This window comes from Chinchilla lanigera, unplaced genomic scaffold (genome assembly GCF_000276665.1).
Source record: "Chinchilla lanigera isolate Chin_1 unplaced genomic scaffold, ChiLan1.0 scaffold00023, whole genome shotgun sequence".
In the NCBI taxonomy this organism is placed as follows: domain Eukaryota; kingdom Metazoa; phylum Chordata; class Mammalia; order Rodentia; family Chinchillidae; genus Chinchilla; species Chinchilla lanigera.
The window spans coordinates 14,683,111-14,705,340 of NW_004955424.1; the positions used below are offsets into that span (position 1 = coordinate 14,683,111).

The following is a 22,230-nucleotide window of genomic DNA, read 5'->3' on the forward strand; positions in this document are numbered from 1 at the left end:
GCAAGAGTTGTCTGGGCTAGGGAGGTGCCCGTTAAGGATGTCTTGCTCCTCTACTCTAAAGCACAAAACAATCACTGAAGTGACACTGTGGTGTTTGGAAAAAGCAGGAGACCTTTAGAGGAGCCAACTGTGAGTTCAGGTTTCAGCTCTGCCATATATTGACGAAGCAGCCTTCAACAAACAACCACCCTGTGCTTCACTTTCCTCAAATACTGACCACAATGCTTGCCGTTAGTAAAACAATCTATGGGCGGTAACTACGATTAGTAATAATTATCATCATCCTAGTCCAACCTCAGAAGATCCACATGGAGTTGAAACTCTAAGCCCAAATACTTCAAATGGAATAAGAACTTGGCAAAGTATTACTGTGTTCAAATTATCTTATTTTCTTCTTGTTGGGATAGGCAAAAAGGCGTTAAACATGATGTAAACTCTGGCTTTGCCTTCAAAGTAAGCACAAGCAGGATAAACCCAGCTGGGGTCCAGTACTACTGGTGACTCTCTGAATCACACACACACACACACACACACACACACACACACACACACAACTTATAGTAACCAGTGTCTTTATAGGAAAGTAGGAACGTGGGTTGTCTGCCTTTGTTGTTTGAACCAATACCTTTCTTTAATTTGGTTCTATCACATCCTAAAGAGGGAACTGATCAAAGGGAATTAAACTGGCTCCGATGTTTCCTTGGGTTCCCCCATCACCTTGCTTAAAGCTGTAAAAACAATTCAGCAGCCCTGCCCTGAAGTAGAAGCTCCTGGTTTCAGCCCAGAGTTTCAGGCTGTGGTGGTGGCAGCGTGTGTAGGGGAAGGCATGGCAACATCTCGTGAGCCAACACCCAACCCACTTCCACTTGCTCTTAGTTAACCATCATCCGTGGACACAGAAATCTCTTTTACATCTGCTTATAGGTTTCAGCCTCTGCTCCCTTGTGGGAATAGTAAGTTCCCCACTCCTCCCCCAAATAAAGTCGTACTTCCTCTTTTTCTTCCTAGAAGTGTTCCTTCTGATTACTAGAAGCTGTTTAACAAGTTAAGTGCTTCCCTTCCTTCCTCCAGCATGATTTGCAGATTTTTATCATGCACCCTCTCAGCATTTGTCTTCCTGGGCTTGAATAGCATCCTAACTTTCACAGCTTTTCAGTTTCTTAATGAGCTATCTCTTACATTGAGATAAGATTTCAATTTATTATTTCCTAGCCATGTGCCATTGGCTAGGTTATCTAAGCTCAGTTTCCTTATCTAAAAAAATAGTTTAATGATGCTTGCTCTCTAGGAAAGTGTTGATGTTTAAAAAGATAATTCAGTGGCCCTGCCCTTACATTGGAGCACATTTTTAAAATCAGGGAAAGGTAAAAATCAAATAGGGTCAAAATGAGCTGGTGTTGGGAAAGACTGCTGAGGAATTCGTAAATCTGTGTTCCAGGGGTTGCATATAGGAAAGATATGTATAGAAGTTTCTCTTAGCAAATTGTGCATCTTGGGGCTGGGGTTGGTTTGACAGAAATGGCCCTTCCCATCCCCCACCCAACTCATCTAGTGAACCAGCAAGAGGAATTACAGCACTGTAGCACTGTGTCAGTTAATTATAAGTGTAAATTAAGCACAGGACTGTGGACTTTTCTTTCACCACTTAACTAAAATAATGCTCCTCTCAAACAATGGCACTGTTATGTATCTGTTGTTATTATATCTACTATTTAAAAGATATTTACTGTTCTTAGTTTTAGTCGTGAATGAGTGATATGATTCTATTTAGGTCATCTTCACCACACGCACACTCAGAACCAGCAAAGTGAGTCCTCCACATGGGCCAGTGGCACTTCGGTGAATTTCCTAGTCCGCCTCAGATGTAATTGGGGTCGCTTTTCTGTGCTCTGCTGACTTCTGCAGCTCATTTGAAGACTGTCCCCCTAGTTGTTCTTCAGGAGTTGCCCTTATAGATTCTCCTCCCCAATGGGGCTTTCCTGTCTCCCTCAAAGGTCATTGACATTGCCACACTAGATTCTGACAATGCCCTTCCTCTTCAGGGTCATTTATAGAAAAATTTTTAAAACTAAAGATCAGGCAACCCATTTGGTTGCCTGTCTCTCAGGGGCTATTCCTATTCCTCATTCCCCATTCCTTTTCTCCAGTAAATTTCTCTACTGTTGAAAAAAAAAAAAAAACTCTAAAGATTATTCTCACCATCCCCCAAACACTGATGGGGGCATGGCCCTGTTCACCAGTGTCTGCTGGACACCTGCACCTAATAGATAATTTGCTCTCTACTCCCTAACATGGCACTTACGTCACCCCACGGGAGGCCTCTGCTGCAGCCTTCCCTTCACACATAGCTAAGTTTGCAGGGTCACACGTTGCCTCCCAGCCTGGAGTTTGTCCCTATAAACTGGACCTCATGCAGCCCTGAAATGAACCTCTTCTTCCCAGCTGAGCCCAGTCCTGCAGGTGCCTATAAGTGGCCTGCAGGTAAAATGCAGACTTGGCCCCCCAGGTGCCAAGGGTACCCCTCAGGCTCCCACCCTCTCCTCACCTCATTGGGGGCTGCTGTGGATGCCTGTCTTCATTGAAAGAATCTACTGCCTTTTCTTCCTGATGCTCGAAAGACATTAGTTGGCTTTGCCATTATAGTATCTGAAAATATTTGAGCTCAGATTGCAAACCTTAGCTGAACATTCCTATGGAAAAGCCAGACATGATGAAATGGTCACAAAGTTAGCCATGATGCTTGAGGAAGTAATGAAATGACTATAAATGATGTAAGCTTTGCAATGATCAAACATGTTTACAACTTTTGACATCTGGGGAAGAGAGTAAAGATCTATGGCCTCAGCTGGCTCCTACCAACCAGCTTGGCAGAAAGTCCAATTAGGGCTGCTTCTTGGGATGGTTGTGCTCAGTGGTGTGGCTGCTACTCCCCCAGGAGCAGGACTGTCCGAAGGCTCCATCCAGATGGTGTCTCCTTGGGTCTTCGAACTGGAAACTCCCACCCCCAGCGCCCCATTGTGAACTGAATCCGGGATTTCCTTGCCCCCTCAATTGCTATTCCAGACCCTCTTCCTGTGAGTGGGGCTGGACTCCAGATCCTATTAGTGAGTTTGCAGTCTCCAGGCAAAGTTTTGACAGCTCCCCTGGCAGCAGTGGTGTCTCCAAGATATGTGTTTAGCTCCCTAGTTGGAAGGGCTCTCATAAATTTCATGACCTCAGGAACTGAGAGCAGCTTTGAAACTCCAGCTGCTGGTGAGTATGCAGTACAAGGGCTGTTCTGAAAACCTGAGTGTTTGCTTTTCCTATCAACCCCGAGCTAATCAGACGTGGTGCCTGGAGGAGTCGAGGGCCCGGAGCCCCTAGGGCCGGGGCCTGCCCTGCCCCGCCTCTCCCCCGCCCCCCCCACCTGCCCTCACTTGCACTTGAATGGGCCTTCTATGGAAGGCTTTCCTGGCTCTTGGTGCCTGTCTTCCCTGCAGAGTCATATTGTCACTTTCTGTCTCTAGGCCTTTCCTTCTATCTCTTGATAGTGCCTTGAGTTTTCATAGAGAGAAAGAAAAAATAAAGAGGAAGGGAGAAGGAAAGAAGGAAAAGTAGGGGAAAAAAGCAAAGGAAAAAGACTAAGAGACTGAATCATGGTTGGGCAAGAGGTTGGGAATTTGGAGGTGTCTTCGTAACTTTTATTTTTATAAAGTAACTAGAGGCAATTGTATTCCCATTGAGGAGATAGCACCCAAAGGTACTGGGCAAATCCTTCCCCTAGGCCTGCCCTGCCTCGGTGTATAAGATGAGGTAAGGAAGGTACCTGGCACACAGCAAGTGCTCAGTACTACGTAGTAGCCACCACCCACTACCCTCTGTAGCCTTCCCCAAGTTGCTTGCCTCCTATGTCAACAAGAAGAGTCATTTATTGGGACTGACTGTGCAGTAGTGGTGGAGATTTTATTTGGGTCTTTGTGATGCCTAAAACAAACACCTTTATATGCTCCCAAACAAGAACAACAATTTCTCCCCCATCACTTGTGGCATGCTTTGCACTTTTTATTGGTCCATTTTCTGTTGCTATAACAAAATACCTGAGACTAGGTACTTCATAAAGAAAAGAGGTCTGTTTAGCTCACAGTTCTGGAGGTTCAAGAACTTAGCACCAGCGTCTACTCACCTCTAGTGAGGGTCTTTTGGCTACATCACAGAATGGTCCATGCCATCCATCTCACATAGTGAGACAAGAAGCCAGAGAGATCTAGGGGCTAGGATCTCTCTTTTTGTTATAGCCCACTCTTGCAGGAAATAATTGGGCTTAAACGAGGATTATATTAATCTCTCCTGAGGGCAGTGCCCTCAATGACCTTAGCACCTTCCACTGGGTCCCACTCCTTACAGGTGCCACCACCTCCCAACACAGCCTTGGGCCTAGGTCTCCATTATAGGACCCTTTTGGAGACACTCAAGCCACATCCAAACTATAGCAACAGGGCTTTAGCAAAGTGCATGAGATCATAAGCTTGTACAGCACCTTGGCACCACAGTGATCCTCCCCTCTATCTGTGAGTCACTCACCTTCAGGGGTCCCAGTGAGAGCAGAACTGCAGTGTAGCTTTCCCTTGGCAATATTGTGTGGCCTGCTTCTCCCTGACCACTTACTTTTTAAGCACAAACCACACCCCCTGTATGACAGCCTGTAACCAGCTCCAAACCTGCCAGTGTGTCTATGGGAATAGGACACATCCCATGCATTGACTGTTGAACTTATCTGGATGGGGGGCCAGGACAGTACCCCGTGCAAAGTGTTTGAACTAAATTCTCCTTTGCAAGATGCTTGTGATCAACAGGAAGCGCTTGCAACAAAATAGAAACAGTAAGCTTATACATGTGTTTGTATACGGTGTGTACTTACGTAGTCCTTGCTAAATGGTGCGTTGAGGATAGGTGTTAGTCTTTAAAATGGTTATTATGATATGTTACTATTTTCAGAATTTTCAAAAATTGTATTTTATAATTAGGAAAAAGGTTTTTTAAAAAATATTTTAACAATTGTGATAATCAACTGGCACTGAGCTCCCTTTGTCTTCTCTGGGCCCTCTGTGCACCAGGTAGGTAGACTGGTGCAAGCCTGGGGGACTAGAAGCTTATGTCATAAGCATCAGGCTCCTCACTTTGATCCTGGTCTCTGACGCACAGAACAAACCCACCATGTATTATCTGCCATTGCTCTGACTGCTGCTTGGAGTTTCTTCTTAGCATGCATTCTACATCCTTAGAGGTGCATGAAGGATAGACAGTGGACATCAGCAGGTGCTTCTGTGTGTGTCTTTGGGATCTGTTGAGGATGCCGTCTGCCATACCCCATAAAATCCCCTTAAAAAACACCCTCAGAAGAAGAAAAGTTGCTCACTAAGCTATAGAATTGGAAAAAGCTGAGCCTGTTCCATGTGTACAGGGCCGGTATAATATCCGATGAACCATACATACTTGCTTAGACTGCTAGGAGGCATAGAGCTAGATTTTCCATTCAGCTGTAGCACACGCATATGGTTTTCTGAAATGTGCTTTGTAAATTAACCTGGTACCTTGACTTCTTTGTTTTTTTGCTACTCCTACCTTTACTTTCCTCTGTTCCATCTCTCCTCTCTCACTGCCCAGATCTATTTCTGTTTGTGCCTTTTTCTCCCTGTCCCCCTCTTTCCATCTCTCCCTCTTTCCCTTCATTCTCTGTCTCGCACCTCTTTCTCATTCACACTCCCTATTTGTAGTACCTATTTCTATAAAAACCCCTCAAGCCATTTCTGATAAGACGCAAATTACCCACCAGTGGAGTAAGTTTGGTGGAGTCTACTCCTCACCAGGCAGTTTTGGAGGAAGGTGAGCCCAAGAGACAGAGCCGGGTTTTTCTGTAGTTTGTTTCCCTTGACCGACACTGCCACAAAGAATCTCAGCAGATTCAGGTTTTGGTATCACGCTAACACTGCAGTGTTTGACGAACTGGAAGATGACCAGCTCCCAAAAGGATCCCTTGCAGGACCCCTGTTGCTTTATGTTTCTGAGAGACTGTTTATTTTTCTCCTTTGTTGCCTGCATGTCCCAAACATTAGTGTCCATCAGAAACATATGCAAGGCAAATGTTACTGTATAGCAATTCTATCTCAATAAACCTGACTTAAAAACTCGCTGGGAGAGCTTGTCACACAGATTCTTGGGCTCCCTCCAAAGATCCTAAATGAGTAGGTGTAAAGCGGGGCCCTTGACTGTGGCTTTCAGACATGCTCTGGGATGGGAAGTTGCTGGTCAGTCCACAGGCTGCACTTGGCGGAGCTGGGCTCAGAGCCCTGACAAGGGTCTTCTTCTAGTGCTTTGTGGTTATTCAACACACTCATGATGGGACCGTAATTCATATGTCTCACTGCCAGGTGGCTTGAATCACCAGTGGTAGATGCATGAGTATCTCATAGAACAGTTTTTAAATTAGTTTTATTAGTAAAAGGACTGATAAAAGTGATTAGCCCCATTTGTACCACTGATGGTACAAGCCACCTGATGGGACAGTCACAAACGCAACACCAGTGGTTCAAGCCAGTGGGAACATATTAAATAGCTTTTTGTGGAGCTTATCAAAGGCCTTTTTTGAACATGAATATCAAATTAGATCTGCTGGTCTCTGGCCCTTTCATCTCCCAACATTTATTTGCTCCTTGATGATCTCCGTGAACACAGAGAAGCCAATGACGTGAACCACAGCGACTCTTCCTGCCTCTGTTTGGCATCCCCAGCATCCACTGCTGGGAGAAAGTCGGGCTTGCTCCTGACCTAAGTCTTGAGGTGACCATAGTCAGCCAAGAGCACTGAGCCATAGCAGATCAGAAGCTGTTGCTCCACAAGATCTTGCAAGCCTGGGACTGCCAAGGCCACCTGGTCCCAGGCTTCTTTGCTTATTCTCATATGGGAGAGTAACTGTCACTAAAGGATATTTTAACTGCTAGTTACACTTCATTGAACTTGGAGGAGGAAAGAGTGTCATCCTATAGGGCTTTTACATGGGGGAGGGGATTCATTAACATTTTAGGATTATAAGTGAGGCTGCCAGCTGAGTGGTTTCTACCAGTTTCATAGAGTGTAGAACTTAAGCATGACCCCAGTAAACGTCAGAGCCACCCATGAGGTAGATAGACACCCTCTCTTGAAAATACAAAAGCCAGAATTCGAATCCAGGTCCCTCTAACTCCAAAGCCTGGGCTTTTCTCCACTGCACATACCCTTGCCTTCCACATCAAGGGTTCAGTTGTATTTTCAGCCTCTGCTTTTTCTACTAGAAGGATACAGTTTCTAAAATTAGGGTACTTCTAGGAGGAACTCATGAATAGAAAGACAGCCAAATGAGTTAAACCATCAGTGATGGCCTAAAACTTCACAGTAGGAAATGATCTGCCCTTTCTCAGTGTGCAAGAACTCCAAGAATGTATCTTTTTCCAAAAACTAAGTGGGAAGAGACTCATTCCTCAGTTTCCCAGAACACAAGCATGAGTAGATATGAGCAGAAAAGCTACGGAAGCCCATCTGCTGTGCCGAGGTGCAGGAGATACCCTCTGCACCTCGAGGGTTACTTACACAGAATGAGGCTATGACACAGCATAAGATAAGCCAAAGTGATGCCTTTGGTGCTGGTCAACAGGCATGGCAGGGTGTTGTGTGACAGGGCCCCCTGAACTGGCTGGCTATTTTTATTCCTACCTGAAAGCAGGGAAGGAAGCCCCTGAAAGGTTCAGTGCCCTCAACCCCAGCCTATGAGCACTGTGGTGCCAGGTCTTTGAGGAGGATCTAATTCTGCCCCTTCCTGGCTTCTCCAATAGGACTGTGCTGCTCTCACATGGATTCCTTGGCTTTAAGTGACCCCTGTAGCCTCAGTCCTGGATGTACCACCAGGAGAAACCCTGCTACCAGTTTAATGTGTACCCTCCAAGATTTCCTCAGCTCTAGATTTCATTTGCATTTTTCTAGTTGAATCATGCTCTACAGACCACTTTGGAAACCCACTAACTTCACCTACCATGTATTGTGAACATCTTTTGCATCATTAACTATTCTGCCTCTCCATCAATTTACTAATTAGAGGCTCCCTCATACTATCCTGGTGTTCCACTTTGAAAACAGATCTTTATGAAGTCTATCTTTAAAAAACAGATCCCCATCACTTTGCAAAAGTAAAATCAGGTAGCTCTTGTGTTAAAACAATAAAATTGCTCGGTATGTTTTGGATTACACAGTCATTTGAGGGAATTGTTTTGTTGTCCAAAAAAAGCAAGAAAGCACATGATGGGAGTTCAGTGTCTTGTACTGAGATTAGTCAGGAAGTGAGAGCTTCTGAGGCTGCCCAGGGGAGACAGGAAGGCCCAGCCATCAGGGCTCCATCCTCCATGGTTGGTGGGGTAAGGGTCCTGAGGACACATGGGGCATCTATGCCCATATCTGAACCCAGTGTTTCTTCTCTCCCCAGCAGAACCACCTGTGGCTGCAGCGGTACTATCACATTTCAACGACTGTCCAGATTCCCACACTCAGTTCTGCTTCCATGGAACCTGCAGGTTTTTGGTGCAGGAAGACAAGCCAGCGTGTGTGTAAGTGTCTCTTAGTGTACTGTGCTTCCGGGCTGGGGATTGTTCAGCACCTGATTCAAAGAGCATTTGCTTCCACAAGGCTCGCTGGAGGCTCCCAGGAGCTCTGGAACTCAGCATGTTGGAGAATCAGAGAGGCAGGCCAAGGGCACCTTCTTCAAACCCAGCTGGCTTAAAACCCATTTCCAGGCCCACAGAGGTACGACCCCTGGGGAGACTGGAGCCTGGGCTCTGCATGGTACCAAGCAGTTCAGGTGACTCCTGGATTCATCCAAATTGGAAAATTACTGGGTTAGAATATAATTCACTATTTAGAGTTCTTAGAGGGCAAGGCCCTGGGCTGGGTACCTTTGGATGACCAGGCATCCTACACAAGGTCTCTCTACTCCAGCAACTTTTCAGGGAAGTACATGCAAAGCGTTCACATACGTAAGTGATCACATAGCAAAGAGCAATGTATAAATAACAATGCATGCCACAGCATGATGGCTTCCACGCCTGGCTGAGCCCACGGTCAGCAAGGCTGGGGAAGAAAGGCCTTCAAGGAAAGCTTCCCTGAGCCGGTGACAGGTTTGATGAGTGTGACAAGCAGAGACCTTGTTCCAGACCTGGAGTGCCGGGGTGGGTAGGGTGGCTGTTACAGTCCAGGTGGCTACAACCAGGAGACAGAAGGAAACAAGTTTGGAGGCCAGAGCCTGTTGGAAGTAAACCTTAATCTTCCTGGCAGTGAGAGCTACAAGTTTTGGAAAGTGACATTTTCAGACATCTATGCATAATTGAATACTATTAGGTAGACCTAGCCTCAGCCTTGGCACTGTGGATATTTGGAGCTAGGGGGCTCTTTGGGGGCTGATCTGTGCATTGAAGGATGTTAACTGTCTTCAGTTGTAACAAAACTGCCACTCCCTGGTTAAGAAGCAGTGATCATAGGAAATTGCCATTTTTATAGGTCAAAAGTCCGCACTGTTGTCTGGCCTAACCTAGTAGTACCACAAACAATACTGTTAATAAAACTATTACTTGTGGAGCTTTTGCTTCACGCTAGGCACTATTTGAAGCACAATTTGTGTGTTAACTCATTTACTCCTCATAATGACCTCGGGAGTTAGGCAGAGAGAGCTTGGGTTGTGACCAGGTCACATAGCAGAGCTTAGACTCTCTGGCTCCTGACGCTGACTCTTCGGCACAAGAGCTAAGGGCATTAGACGCACTAGCTCAGGAGGGACCAGGACAGCCTGCTGTGGTCAGCAGTGGTGGGAGGGCTTTCCTCATCCTGAGGTGCAGCTGGGTATCTCTGAGCCTCACCTGGAGAGGAAAAAGGGAGGCACACTGGCCACCTTCTTCATGGGAATGTCCGCAATGTCAGGACTTCCCCAAAGAAGAGCCCTCCCCACCCAGGAACACAAAGCACAGTGATGTTGATGATAGCAGACAGTGTCATTATTCATGATTATCATGCTTATTAAAATGCACGAGCAACTGCTCTTCTGCCCTCCTGAGTCTGGGCCCATCAAAGTCACATACCATGACATCAGGAATCAGGATGACTGGTTGTCTCTCTCCCTAGTTACATTATAACTATTCCTATTAGTAACAATAGTAAGCTCTCAGTAAAGCCATAGCTTATGCCAGGCATGGTACTCAGCACTGCACATACAGTCTCTCATGGCATCCTTATAACTTCCCTTTCCAGTAGGGATTATTGCCCACATTGTAGAAGTGAAAAAATTGAAGCTCAAAGAAGGTAAGCAACTTGCTGAGAATCCGAGAACTAGAAGGTGGCGAAGGTGAGATTCAGTCCCATCATTCCAGCCCCAAAACCCATGCTCTCAGCTTCTGTCCGAAGGGTACCCTGCCTCAGTTCTCAAAATTCACCTCAAATCACTATGCTTATTTTTCCCCAAGAAGATGTGAGCATCTTCCCCTTGCAGATAAACCTTCCTCCAGAGAAAGATCAGGTCATTTCCACGTGCAAGTGGAACCACAGGCTCAAGCCTGACCACAGGCTCTTAACAAGTCCTTCCTACGGGCCAAGCGCACAGAATGGGAGACAGCCAAGACAGCCTGGCAACCTGGAGAAGCTGATCACCTGGGGAAGGCATGACAATGCAAACAGTTACCACCCCTTTACCTCAGTTCTCCCGCTGGATCTTGGCAGCCCAGGGACAGCGTTCAGCCCAGATACGTTGTATGTAGCAGTAAGTGATGCTCCACATTGTACTTCCATGCCTTTAATTAGTTGTCAGCATTTTAGAAGTCAGGTCCCGCATGTCCCTGCAGAATAAGCAGAAGAATGGCGGGACTCAGGGGTGCCCACCACCACCACAGACAGGCTTGCTCTCCCCAGTTCTCTGGTCCCCACCTCTCTCCAGTACACTCCAATATCGCAGCAGAAAGCTGGTCTCCAGCACCTGCTTAGCCTAGCCACGTGGCTCCCTTCAGCTGTCCCATGACCCCTAAGAGCAGCAAGTATTCAGCCCCCAAGACAGGATTATCTGAAGGCCCCTCCAGCGCTGAGACAGGGGGCGGTGGGCACAGAGAATGACATAGCATCCCACGTGCTTATTGCTCTAAGGCAGCACAGCCTAGCAAGCCAAGTCCTTAGCTCTGGTGCAGGGCTCCATTTGCCTCCCTTGCGCTCCTGCTGGCTCCGAAGCTCAGGAAGACAGGACCACACCTATACCTTCTTGTATGTACAGTAACTAGAAGAATGTTCTAATTAATTCCCACTAGACCAGAAACTCTATGCCGTCTGTGCAGAGAAAGCCAGAACGTTCTGTCCCTGCTATTAAGAACCACCCAAGCTTTGGGAAGCTGACACATACGACATTCTGGTCAATAAAACTGACATAGCTGGAGGTACGGCCTCGTCTGTCATGACCTGATGAAGAACTGATAGCGAGCCAAGATCACAGCCTTGAAAGAGAGATCTCTTTCTCAAATATTGCCATCCTTAGAAGCTCTTCCATGAGAATAATCTTTAGGTCTCCAGAAAACTTAAAATGGCATTATATACCATAAAGTGAGGAAGCAACCATAAAACAAATATCTAGATAGTGAAAATCACCCCCAAACATTTTTGCTCCAGATGAGCCCCGGCTTGTCCATCTGCACAGTGAGGGCTGCCTGTAGTGAGTCTCCACTTGGATCCAGTCATTATCAGAAAACAGATGGGAAGAATGTGCCGAGACAGTGAGGCTATAGAAGTGGGACGAGGCTGGGACACCAATTCTCCCTGAGGCAGATTCCTCAAACTGTTGGTCTACTGCCTGCAGAAGCCTTCAAACAAAGGAAAACAGTCGAGCAAGCCACCCAGGTGACAGGTTGTAAGGGTTCTCATGTCGGCAACCAGAGGCAACTAGTTTGAAGTTTCTCACCTGTCCAAAACACTCCTCAGTGACAGAGCTCCTTGACAACTTTCCCATAGCGAAGCGTGAAAACACATTACCATCAGCCAAGGAAAACATTCCACATGGCCCTGGCCACAGTACATTCCAGTAGAATCTGAACAAACAGAGAGATGCAGCCACCATCAGTTACAAGCAGGCTGCCCTGTGACCGAGACTCAGTTGGCGGGGTTGGGAGGGATGAGTTCCTATGGGCACATGAGCCACTGTATATGGATCTACTTTCATCTCAACAACCAGCCAGTGGGGAAGGCGGGGCTGATTGATACGGCATCACTCACAACCGCAGGTCTGGAGACAGTGTGTGTCCTTGTTCTGGACCTGCCTCCCCCTAAAGCAGAGAGGGTCACCAGGCAGGATAATGAGGTTAAAGACACGGATTTGAAGGCCAGACCTGGGCGAAAGTCCAGCTGAGTCTCTTATACAAATGACTTAGCCCCATTAAGCCTCAATTTCTTTGTGTACAAAATGGGAGTGCTAACACTTTACAGGCTTGTAATGAGGGCTCAGTGACAATCCTCATAGAAAGCAATTGCTGTCCAGGCCAAGAGCCGTTAGACAGGTGGAACTGTTTATATTAATTGATTTAATTAATTAAGATTTAGCTTCTTAATCACACTAGCCACATTTTAAGCACTCGGCACCACCAAGTGGCCCATGGCTCAGATAGAGACTTTCCGTCATCGTCACTGCAAGCTCTAGGAGATGGCACTAGAGAACCTCCAAGCCCTGCTCCCGTGACAGTGTAAGAGCAAGTGTTTGCTACTGCAGCTGCTCTGGGCATGATCACTAGCATATCAGCACCACTGTCCCCATCACCATGGCTCAGGGACAGCGGTAGGTCCTGCTGAGGGCAGGTATGCCATGCGATCCTTAGCCCAGAGCAGCAAAGGGAGCTCTGCCTGCGGTCCTTTCTCCCAGCTGCAGCCTGGAGAGATTATCCCACTGGGTGAATCTAGCTCTTGAGAGGCTAAGAATTGGTCAGCCCAACACACATGCTGTTGTGCCTCATTTACCCACGCTCACCCCGGCTCTGCGGGATTGTTCATGTTAAAGGCAAGTAGGTGTACACTACATCTTCAAAATAGATAATGGATTTTATTATCTCTAAATTTAATCTTATGTGTAAAACATCTCTAAAACTATTTCAAACTTTTCTTGGACGCTTGTAGTTTATCTTGGAACCTATGCCAAAAGCCTTGGCTAATAATCAGGGTCCTAGTCTTCAGCCTAAGGGTACATCGCTGCAAATAAAGATAACATTTCAAGAGCACTAAAAATAGACCCATCCTTTTCTCCATATTTTTAGCACTTGCATAGCCCTTCTTTGTGTCGGGCACTTACTTCTTACACTATGGGAGATACTAACTCATTTAATGCTCATAACTCTATGGGCTAGGTCTTATTATTATTGCATTTTAAAGATGCAGAATCTGTGGCACAGAAAGGTGAAGTAACTTGCTCAAGGCCATACAGGCAGGAAATAAAGACGGGGTTAGGAACCCATGACAGTTTGGCGCAGAGTCTATGCCATGTGGAGCCTACTTTTGGGACTCTGTCCTTGGGACTAATCTCAAATACAAACAAAGACGTGTGCACAAAGTTATTTCCTGGCATTACTTATATCACAACTGGTTATGATCTAAATGGTAACAATTTGGTAAAGCAAATAAGGTACATAAATTACTGTGCAAGTGCTTTTAATAGGCTAGTAAAATAGTGAAGAAATTTTATATAAGTTGATATTTCTCATACAAGAAATTGTAAAAATAACTATGTTTAAAACTATAAACTTTAAAACTTTTGGACCGCCACTTGGAGTTAGGGTGCAATGGTTTGAGCTTTCTTGTTTCCTTTTTCTTTTTCTTTCTGATATATATACTTTCCAATTTGCTTAGAAACATTCATTTTCTAGTTGTGGAAAATTTGTCCTAAAGAAAGATAAAAGTTCAGAACATAGCTCTACATGCATGACTGTATTTCTCAGCATTTGAAAAGGGCACCGTGAACCAAGCGAAGTGCGGGACTTAAGAAAACCCTAAGGCTCTCAACAGAAGAAAAAGGCATTTCACAGGCAGTTGAATTTTTAATGTTAAAATAGGCCCACAGCCACAATGTTTGCACCTAAGAATAGCAGCAACACAACCTTTACACTGAATCAGCAACAAAGTGAAAAACCTCCGGGACCCATTGGCTGAGGCATTCACCTTTTATCCCCCGCCTCCATGGGTCCTTTTGCAGCTCCTGATCCTTCCTTGGCTTTGCTCTCTCTTTTTTTCCTCTTTCAGTTGTTTCTTTTCTGTTTTTATTGTAGGCCACCAGTCTGAATGTTGAGGCCATCAGCCTCAGTTTCAGAATTACAAAGACAAGACAGTGTTGCGCACTCTTGTGTTAGACAAATGGCTGTCACTGGCTCTCCAAACTCACTCTAGACAAGAAACTGAATGGTCAAGTGACATATGAAAATGTTCAGTAATGCGGCTCCCATTCCCCTTTGTAAAGTAACTGCTATTTGTTCAGATTCCTTTCTTAACTTGAGGGGGAGCAATAGCTACCATTTCTCCAGGATCTGATGTGCAGGGCCTATTTTATAGCCTCCACCCTGGGAAAATATTGAGGTGAGGGAGGAGAAAGGGGAACTGGCAGATTTGGGACTTGTTGGCTCTTGGTTCTGTGTGTTTCAGTGGTAGCCCTGTAGCTCTGAGGCCTGGCTGCTGGCTAGGAGCACCTGGTGCCCAGACCAATTAGATGAGCATATTCAGGGGTGTGGCCATGGCCCTGGCTGTTTCCAGAGCTTCCTGGGTGATTCCAATGTGCAGCTGGGTAGGAGCCAGTGCCTGACTGAGGTAAAGGAGAGGACAGCACCTGAGTCATTTGTGACTCATCTGTAGCCAGGTAAAGTGCCTCTTCTTCCTCTTTAGGTGACTTGTGCCTAAAATAATCACCATCATTAAATCTGACATTAATATGAAGCTTGAAAATGTTTTTAAAGAAAGGATATCACCAAACCCCTTTACTTCCCTCCCCATAAAGAGCAACTGAGAAGCAGGATATTTTGTAGAATCAGACCCTGCCCTCCAAGATGGAGCAAGGACAGTGGGAAGAGAGGGGACAGACATGGTCATGTGGGGGTTGAAAGGAGGGCAGGGGAAAGCCATTGAAGGAGCTATAGAAAAATGGATGGATGTGTGACTGGACAAAGAAATGAGCGTGTAAAGTATGTATTTTTAGAGAATGTGGTCTTTGAGGTGGAGTCTGAGGAGGACAGTAAGGCAGAGAAGAAAACAGGAGTTGAGAGTGGGCAGGTGGCAGGAAGCCCCTCATTCATTCTGCGGGTATGCCCTGAGTGCCTGTGTGCTGAGCACTGTGCTAGGTGCAGCACGTGGGGTTAATACTGGGTTTATGGGGTGTGAGGCAACACAACTTGGTGGAGGATAAGGTGGAGAGGGTAGATGAGGACCCTGCAGGGAGGGCATATCATGCAGGGGAACTTAGACACAAATCTGGAATGCAGAGAGTGATCAGTGTAGAGTAAAACCCTGGGGATGGGCTGGAGGAGGGACGTTTTGCCCAGTGTTCTTTAGACACTGACCACTTAGAATTCTGCATGCCTGAGCCAATTGCTAATCACCCCTCTACCTTCAGTCGGGTCTGCTGTCACTTTCCCCTGAGAGGGCAAGGGCCAGTGCCAACTAGATGCGCTGTTTCTCTACTTGGGCCTTTGAGTAGTTTTATTAAAATTAAACCAGACCAAACAAACAACACAGATGAGGCACACACCTGTAATCCTAGCTACTCAGGAGGCTGCAGTAGGAAGATTACAAGTTTGAGGCCAACTTGGGCAACTTAGACCTTGTATCAAAATTTAAAAATTAAAACAAAAGGACTGGAAACAGCTCAGCTACAATCCCTGGCTACATTCCCCAGAACCATGGGGTAAATAAAAACGAACACATGCCTGCCCAGTCTCATTGCCCTGAGCTGTGAGAGTTAGTGAGTCAGTGTTATTCAGATGTTGGCGATCTAAATTCTTCTTCAGGAGAAGCCTTGTAGTAGAGATTGCCCCACACCTTCTTCTGTGATCCTCCATGTACCAGGCCCTGTTCTCCATGCCCTGTTCTGTAGAGAACTACGCAGGGCCTTTTCCACCCCACCCGATTCCTCTCAACCTCCTTCCTTACCAAACACTGTGTACCCTGCAAACCCTGTGTACCTTGCTCAGTTAAAACTCTCAAATGTCTTTGCCCTTTCAAGATTAGGGACTAAACCAAAAGCCAGATTTGATCAAGGGTTTACTCTTAAGCTCCCAGCCCAGTCTTGATCTACTGTGTGGCCACAGCAGTTGGGGAGTGGGAGTGGGCCCAGACTCAGCAGACCTGGTACCAACCCTTTTGTAGTCCCTAGAAGATCAGGTACCAGGCAGACAGTGACTTGATTTTTGCATGCAGTGACTAAATGAGAAAATATATTTTCAATATAAAATCCTTAACCAAAGAACACATGCCTGGATTTAAAATAACAATTGCATTTAAATAAGGTAGGGAAAGCTTGTACACCTTATTTCCCAGTCTGTGACATTCGGCAAGTGGCTTCGAGCACTTTTCTTCCCTCTAGGGCCCAGTGGTCCAGGATCAGTAATAACACAAGTATAATGGCCCTGCGGCCAGCCTGGCACAATGGCAGGTGCCTCAGGACTGTTAATTCCCTTTTAGTTTTCCTTGTTCTTCAGAGGCCTTTTAATCCATAAGTGAAAGTTACAGTTGGCTAATCAAAAGACTGACTCTTTAAAGAAAAAAACTTAGCTATCATTGCTGTATGGAAGGAGAGACACAACTTCACATCCAGCCTGAGATGTGGACCTGTCCCTCAAGGAAGTCCCTAAAAGTGGCAAGCAGATATTTTCAGTAACAATTAAAAAGGACCAGTGTGTAAGCCAATTATCTTCTGTTGAAAAGAATCATGTGCTTGTGGGGAAGATGCCTGTAGAAGGAGATGCCCAACGTTTCATCCTGGCTGGGGCACATGCTGGAGAGTCAGCAGGTGAAAACTCACTGTGCGTGGCAGAAGGCTCTATTGCCATGAGTGAAACCAGGGCAGCTCAGACTGACATTGTTCCTTACCTTTTGTTGGTGATGCATGTACCAGCACACATGTCAACTACATGCACATCCATGTATGACCTTGCTTATGTCCTCATAGCACTGTAGTAGAGGTAGGCCCGGTATTGTTGAATGTGAGGACACCAGGGTTCCAGACCTACAGCAGCAAGGAGGTGGTAAGGGTTAACCCATCACCTTGGAGATGACCACCAAGACTGAACTCCTGTCTCCCTGAGATGATTCATGCCCCTCAAGGGGCCAGGAAGGTCTGCTGAGCCTAAAGGATTGGTAAACTGGGGGTGCTTACTCCTGAGCCCTGTTGGAGATGTGATTCGTCCCTGGGCCAGGGCTCCCTCTCCATTATCCCCTACCCAGGCTACACCCTAGGATATTCCCTGCATACCTGGATACTTGCAGGACTAATTAAACTTGATGAGGAGGGTTAAAAAAAAAAAAAGCTAAGCACATCCTATGTCCTCAACTAACTTAGCATGTTTACTCTCTCTCCTCAGAATTTCTCAATATGCTATACTTGGTTTGAAAATAACCTGCATCTTCAGAACTGCCAAAATGAAGATCTTCTCATAAACACCTTTGCTGCCTTTGTTTCCTACAAGAATTGACAGAGTAACAATAACACAAAGTGCTTCGCAGCACCTTTCATCCCCAGGGAATGAAGAGAATTGGTTTCTCTCCTCTGGGCAAGCAGTGCCTGTGGCAGGGGAGGAGGATTATTTTATTCCCAACATTGTTTCCCTTAGCAAAGGCTGGAGGGGTTCCTCTGGGCTCTGGCTCCCTGTGGCCCAGCCCTTCCTGATCTGAGGCAAAGGCCTTCTTTTAGGAGCATGCTAACATTCCTTTCTCCCCCAGCTGCCATTCTGGGTACGTCGGCGCACGCTGTGAGCACGCAGATCTCCTGGCCGTGGTGGCCGCCAGTCAGAAGAAACAAGCCATCACCGCCCTGGTGGTGGTCTCCATCGTGGCCCTGGCTGTCCTCATCATCGCGTGTGTGCTGATACAGTGAGTGTCTGCTGCCCCTCAGGTCAGATGCTCTGCCTGCCTGCCCCAGCAGGGACATGTGCAGCAGGACCTCATACCAGAGCCGCCTCAGCACGGCTGATTGCTGTGAAGTCTGAGTGATGTCAGCAAAGCTAGGAGGAACTTTGATGACTCTTGGCACCATGTGGCAGCCAAGCTGGGTCAAGGCCCGGAGCACCCTGGACAGGTCCCCTCAGGGGGTCTGTGTACTGCTAGAAGCCAGCGTCAGACCAAAGGCATGCTTCTTCTCCACGGTTAGGTTTAGAGGCTTCAAAATAGTGACGAAATAGGGTGGTGCTCCAGACAGAACTGGAAACAGCTCCCAGGCTCCTTTGGATAGTAGCAAAAGCACTTTCTGCAGAAAGAACTTTGTAAATTCTAAAGTCACATCAAAGACCACTGCTGATATTATTACGAGCTGACAAGCACCACTCTGCATGGATCTTCTTTCTCTACCACTCTGCCCTTGTTCATCCTCCAAATTCCAGCTTCTGTGTTGTATCCTCCAGGAAGCTGTTAGACCAAGGGACACCTCTTCAGGAGTGTCTTAGCCCCATTTTTATTTTAACCCGTATCCTGCAGTGCTCTGCGGTGTCTGAGACTGGGAATAGTATTGTGTTCCTAGCGCCTGGCACCAGGCCAGATTTATTCCCTGGAAATATCTAGAGTCCAAGTCACAGGGCAAACTGTCAGAGGGTTTATACCTCATGCGACAAGCGCCAGGCATCCATAGGTCAGCTCAGTGCAGGTTGACTCACAGTAGAGATGGTAAGTGGATGGCTGGAGCAAGCAGTTATATGCTAATGCCAGAAGCCAGGCTTTAGCCTCCTGGGGTCGTCTAGGTTCACACAGACAAATAAGAGACTCTGTCCTGTTGGTTTGTTGGTCCATGTTATTGGGCCATCTAAAGCACATGCCCCTGGTTCTGACAGAAAATGAAGTGCCACTTGGAGCTCCAACCTTGGCAGTTGCCACAACTTCTCGCCTCCTTCTCTTGGTCTGAGCCAGCACTAAGTGGGAAGGGAGGCGCTCCGAACGAGGTAGGCCTTTCCTTCCTCCTAAGTGAGTTCCACTCCACTTGCAGGTACCTTGGGAAAGCGTGTTTGCAGGAAATGGAAAAACGGTGTTGGCTCAGGCTGGGGCACAGTCCGGGCTATACCCATCACAGAGACCTTCCCTGAGAGAGTGAAAGCCACCTAACAGGCCACTGGCCTCACTTACCATGGCCAGCTAACTGGATGTGCCCACCTGGCACTTCTATAGCACTATTTCCATAGCCAAGAGGATCCCTGATCCTTAGAAAAGGCTGGGGGCCCACTTGGACCTCCTCAAAGGGACTTGAAAGCTAATTTTGCCAGGAACAATCTAGATACCTGGACAGTATCTCTTATTCCCCTGGAGACAGCCAGTCCCACCTCCCCTCTGTCTCTTCCCAGCCTGCCCCTGCCAGAGACTAAGCCTCTTTAGGCCGCTGGTTGCTGGTGGCCCTGCTAAGTTGCACAGTCTAGGGTGGCACCAGCTCCACCCATGCTAGAGGGATCTAGAGGCCTTGATTCCAAAGTCCTGGGACACTTCTGACTGGGAAGCGACCAAGGCATGCCTTCCTGGCTAGTGGCTACAAGAAAGGGTCGTTCATGGGTCTGGAATTAAGATCTTTATATTCTTCTGGTGTGAGATGAGCTGATCCCAGCCCAGACTCTGTAAGTTAGGAGGACCCCGGTGTCCTAGCAAACCAACAGCGGTAGCCTCTTATTTTCTACCTGTGACTGGGCGGGTTGGGCAAGATCTCAAGGCCCCTTCTCAGCGCTGCTGCCCAAAGATTCAAAGGCTTAGTAACTTTTCAAGCTTTGTGTCCCAGGACAGGGCGGAAAAAGAGGGGCTGGGGTAGAGACTGTGAAATGCTACCTAGCACCAAGAGAAGTACAACCCCTAGCTTGTTTCCTCATCTGCCTTTGGGCTCATGTCAGCTGCAAAACTTCTCCCAGCCCCAGTCTGCAGCTGCATAGATTGTACATATGTTAAGGTTTGAATGAGAGGGAATGAAGTCTCCGCTGATATCAGCTGCTGTTGTCTCTAGGTGGTTAATGTTCTCTGTTCTTCTTTTGGGTTCTGTGGTTGTTTTTCCTAACTGAAAACTGCTCATTACTGCCCACAGAGGGACGTAGGAGTCCTCTTAACCCTGTTGCCTCCCAGCTCCGGGTAACATAAGACTACAGAGAGATTGGATTTCCAAAACTCAGTTCAGTCCTTAAAGGAGGACTCAAAGCCCTTGTTAACTCATTCTTGTGTGAATCAACTCAGCACATCCAAATTTCCTGCTCCACTGCAGGCTGATACCTGATGAATGAACTCTTGATTCCTCACAGCCCTGCCAACCAGAGGGAGCTGCTTAGTACTAGTCCTCATGGTTGTCACAAGGCTCTTCCTGCATTTGTAAGGTTTATTAACTGGTTCTTTATGGAAAAAGAAGGTGGTGGATGACCAGTCCCCTCTGACAGCCAGGGAAGTGGGAACCAGGTGACCCAGCAACTCTAGAGCAGAAATGGTGTTGGTACTGTGGGGTAACCAACAGGTGCTATTGTTGGTGGCCAGAATCTACCCCAGAGGGCCACTACTCTACAAGGCCTTCAGCTCCAAATCTTAGAGGCCCCTGGGGAAAGGATGCTTGGGAGACCAGAGCTGCTCAGCCAGGACTTCCTACCAGGCTCTCCTGCCTCACTCCAGCTCAGACGGTCTTCTCTGGGTCTTTGCAGCTGCTGCCAGGTCCGAAAGCACTGTGAGTGGTGTCGTGCTCTCGTCTGCAGGCATGAGAAGCCCAGCGCCCTCCTGAAAGGAAGAACCTCCTGCTGTCACTCAGAAACAGGTAAAGGGGGGCTTCAAGGTAGAAGGAGCCTTTTCTTTCCTGGAAGGCAGTACCAGGTAGAGAAAGTGAGCCCTTCCTCCACAATAGGACCCAAGTTCCAGGACAATGAGGCCAGGAGGAGGAAAGGAGAGGCTGTTCTATTCTACTAGATCAGGTTTGGTTCATTCTAAGGTGTGTTTGATTTAGAAGGGAGCTCTTTCATCCTTGCTGGTGACTGTGTGACCTTTGGCACATCACTTAACATCATACTGCCTGTTTCCTTTTTAAAAGATGGTGTTCAAATTAGGTGAGTACAGACCTGACACACAAAGCATAATGCAGTGATGGTGGACATTTTAGAGCTTTCAGCACATAACAACTGCAGCACATGTGTCATAAGTTTGCCACCACTGGCGTAGTGTATCCCAAATTGTAGACATATAACAGATATTCACTGTCTTCCCACGAAGAAAGACATGTCCCCCTTTCCACTGGTCAATGGAAGAGTTTGACCTACAAAAGGACTCTCAGAACCCTCCAAACTTTTAGATCCAATGATTTTCATTAAGTCTAACATTGTTTTAGGAATTTCACTAATATCTATGAAGTAGATGGACATCTGGATATGGGTCCAAACTGGTAGCTTTGAAATCACTGACTGTTGGGCCCTGGAGTTGAATAATTCCTTTATCTAACCAGGTCCTGAAAAATCTCACCCACATCAACAAGCTATCCTAGGGTATACTTTTGTCCAAGAGAACCAATTATAAATTAAACTTCCTTTTGAGGAAGTACAGGATCAGAAGACAATCACCAAAGGCTAATCTACCTGGACTGTCCTTCCCTAGGCAGCAGCTGGCATTGCAGAAGCTCAAGGTTGCTTGGAAGGGGGTAGGGAGAACTGTGACTGGGATGTCAGACACTCCTGTGTTCATTAATTATGATAGTAATCTGGCTTGTAGGGAGCTGGAGGTCTAATTGTAGTGAGCTGGAATCACTTGGGTAAAGTTTCTTGTTAATGTTACTTCTTTCCCCATACTGAGAAGTTAGCTGTGAGAGGGAATGGGTCTGGCCTGGCGGAGATGACCACCAAGACTGAACCCCCCTCTCCCTGAGATGATTCATGCCCCTCCAAGGGGCCAGGGAGGTCTGCTGAGCCTAAAGGATGGGTAAACTGGGGGTGCTTACTCCTGAGCCCTGTTGGAGATGTGATTCATCCCTGGGCCAGGTTGTCCCCC

At 46.9% G+C, this 22,230-nt stretch overlaps 1 protein-coding gene across 2 annotated transcripts in view; it reads left to right on the top strand.

Moving 5' to 3' along the window:
- Positions 1 to 22,230, top strand: part of Tgfa (transforming growth factor, alpha) — a 93,334-nt gene that overhangs the window by 66,721 nt on the left and 4,383 nt on the right. The window contains exons 3-5 of one of the 2 annotated variants that reach the window (XM_005385613.2): positions 8,489 to 8,609; positions 17,983 to 18,132; positions 20,904 to 21,013. In XM_005385613.2, the coding sequence (XP_005385670.1) occupies positions 8,489 to 8,609; positions 17,983 to 18,132; positions 20,904 to 21,013 (381 nt within the window). The remainder of the gene's footprint in view (positions 1 to 8,488; positions 8,610 to 17,982; positions 18,133 to 20,903; positions 21,014 to 22,230) is intronic. The other variant, XM_005385614.2, reaches the window with a different exon arrangement.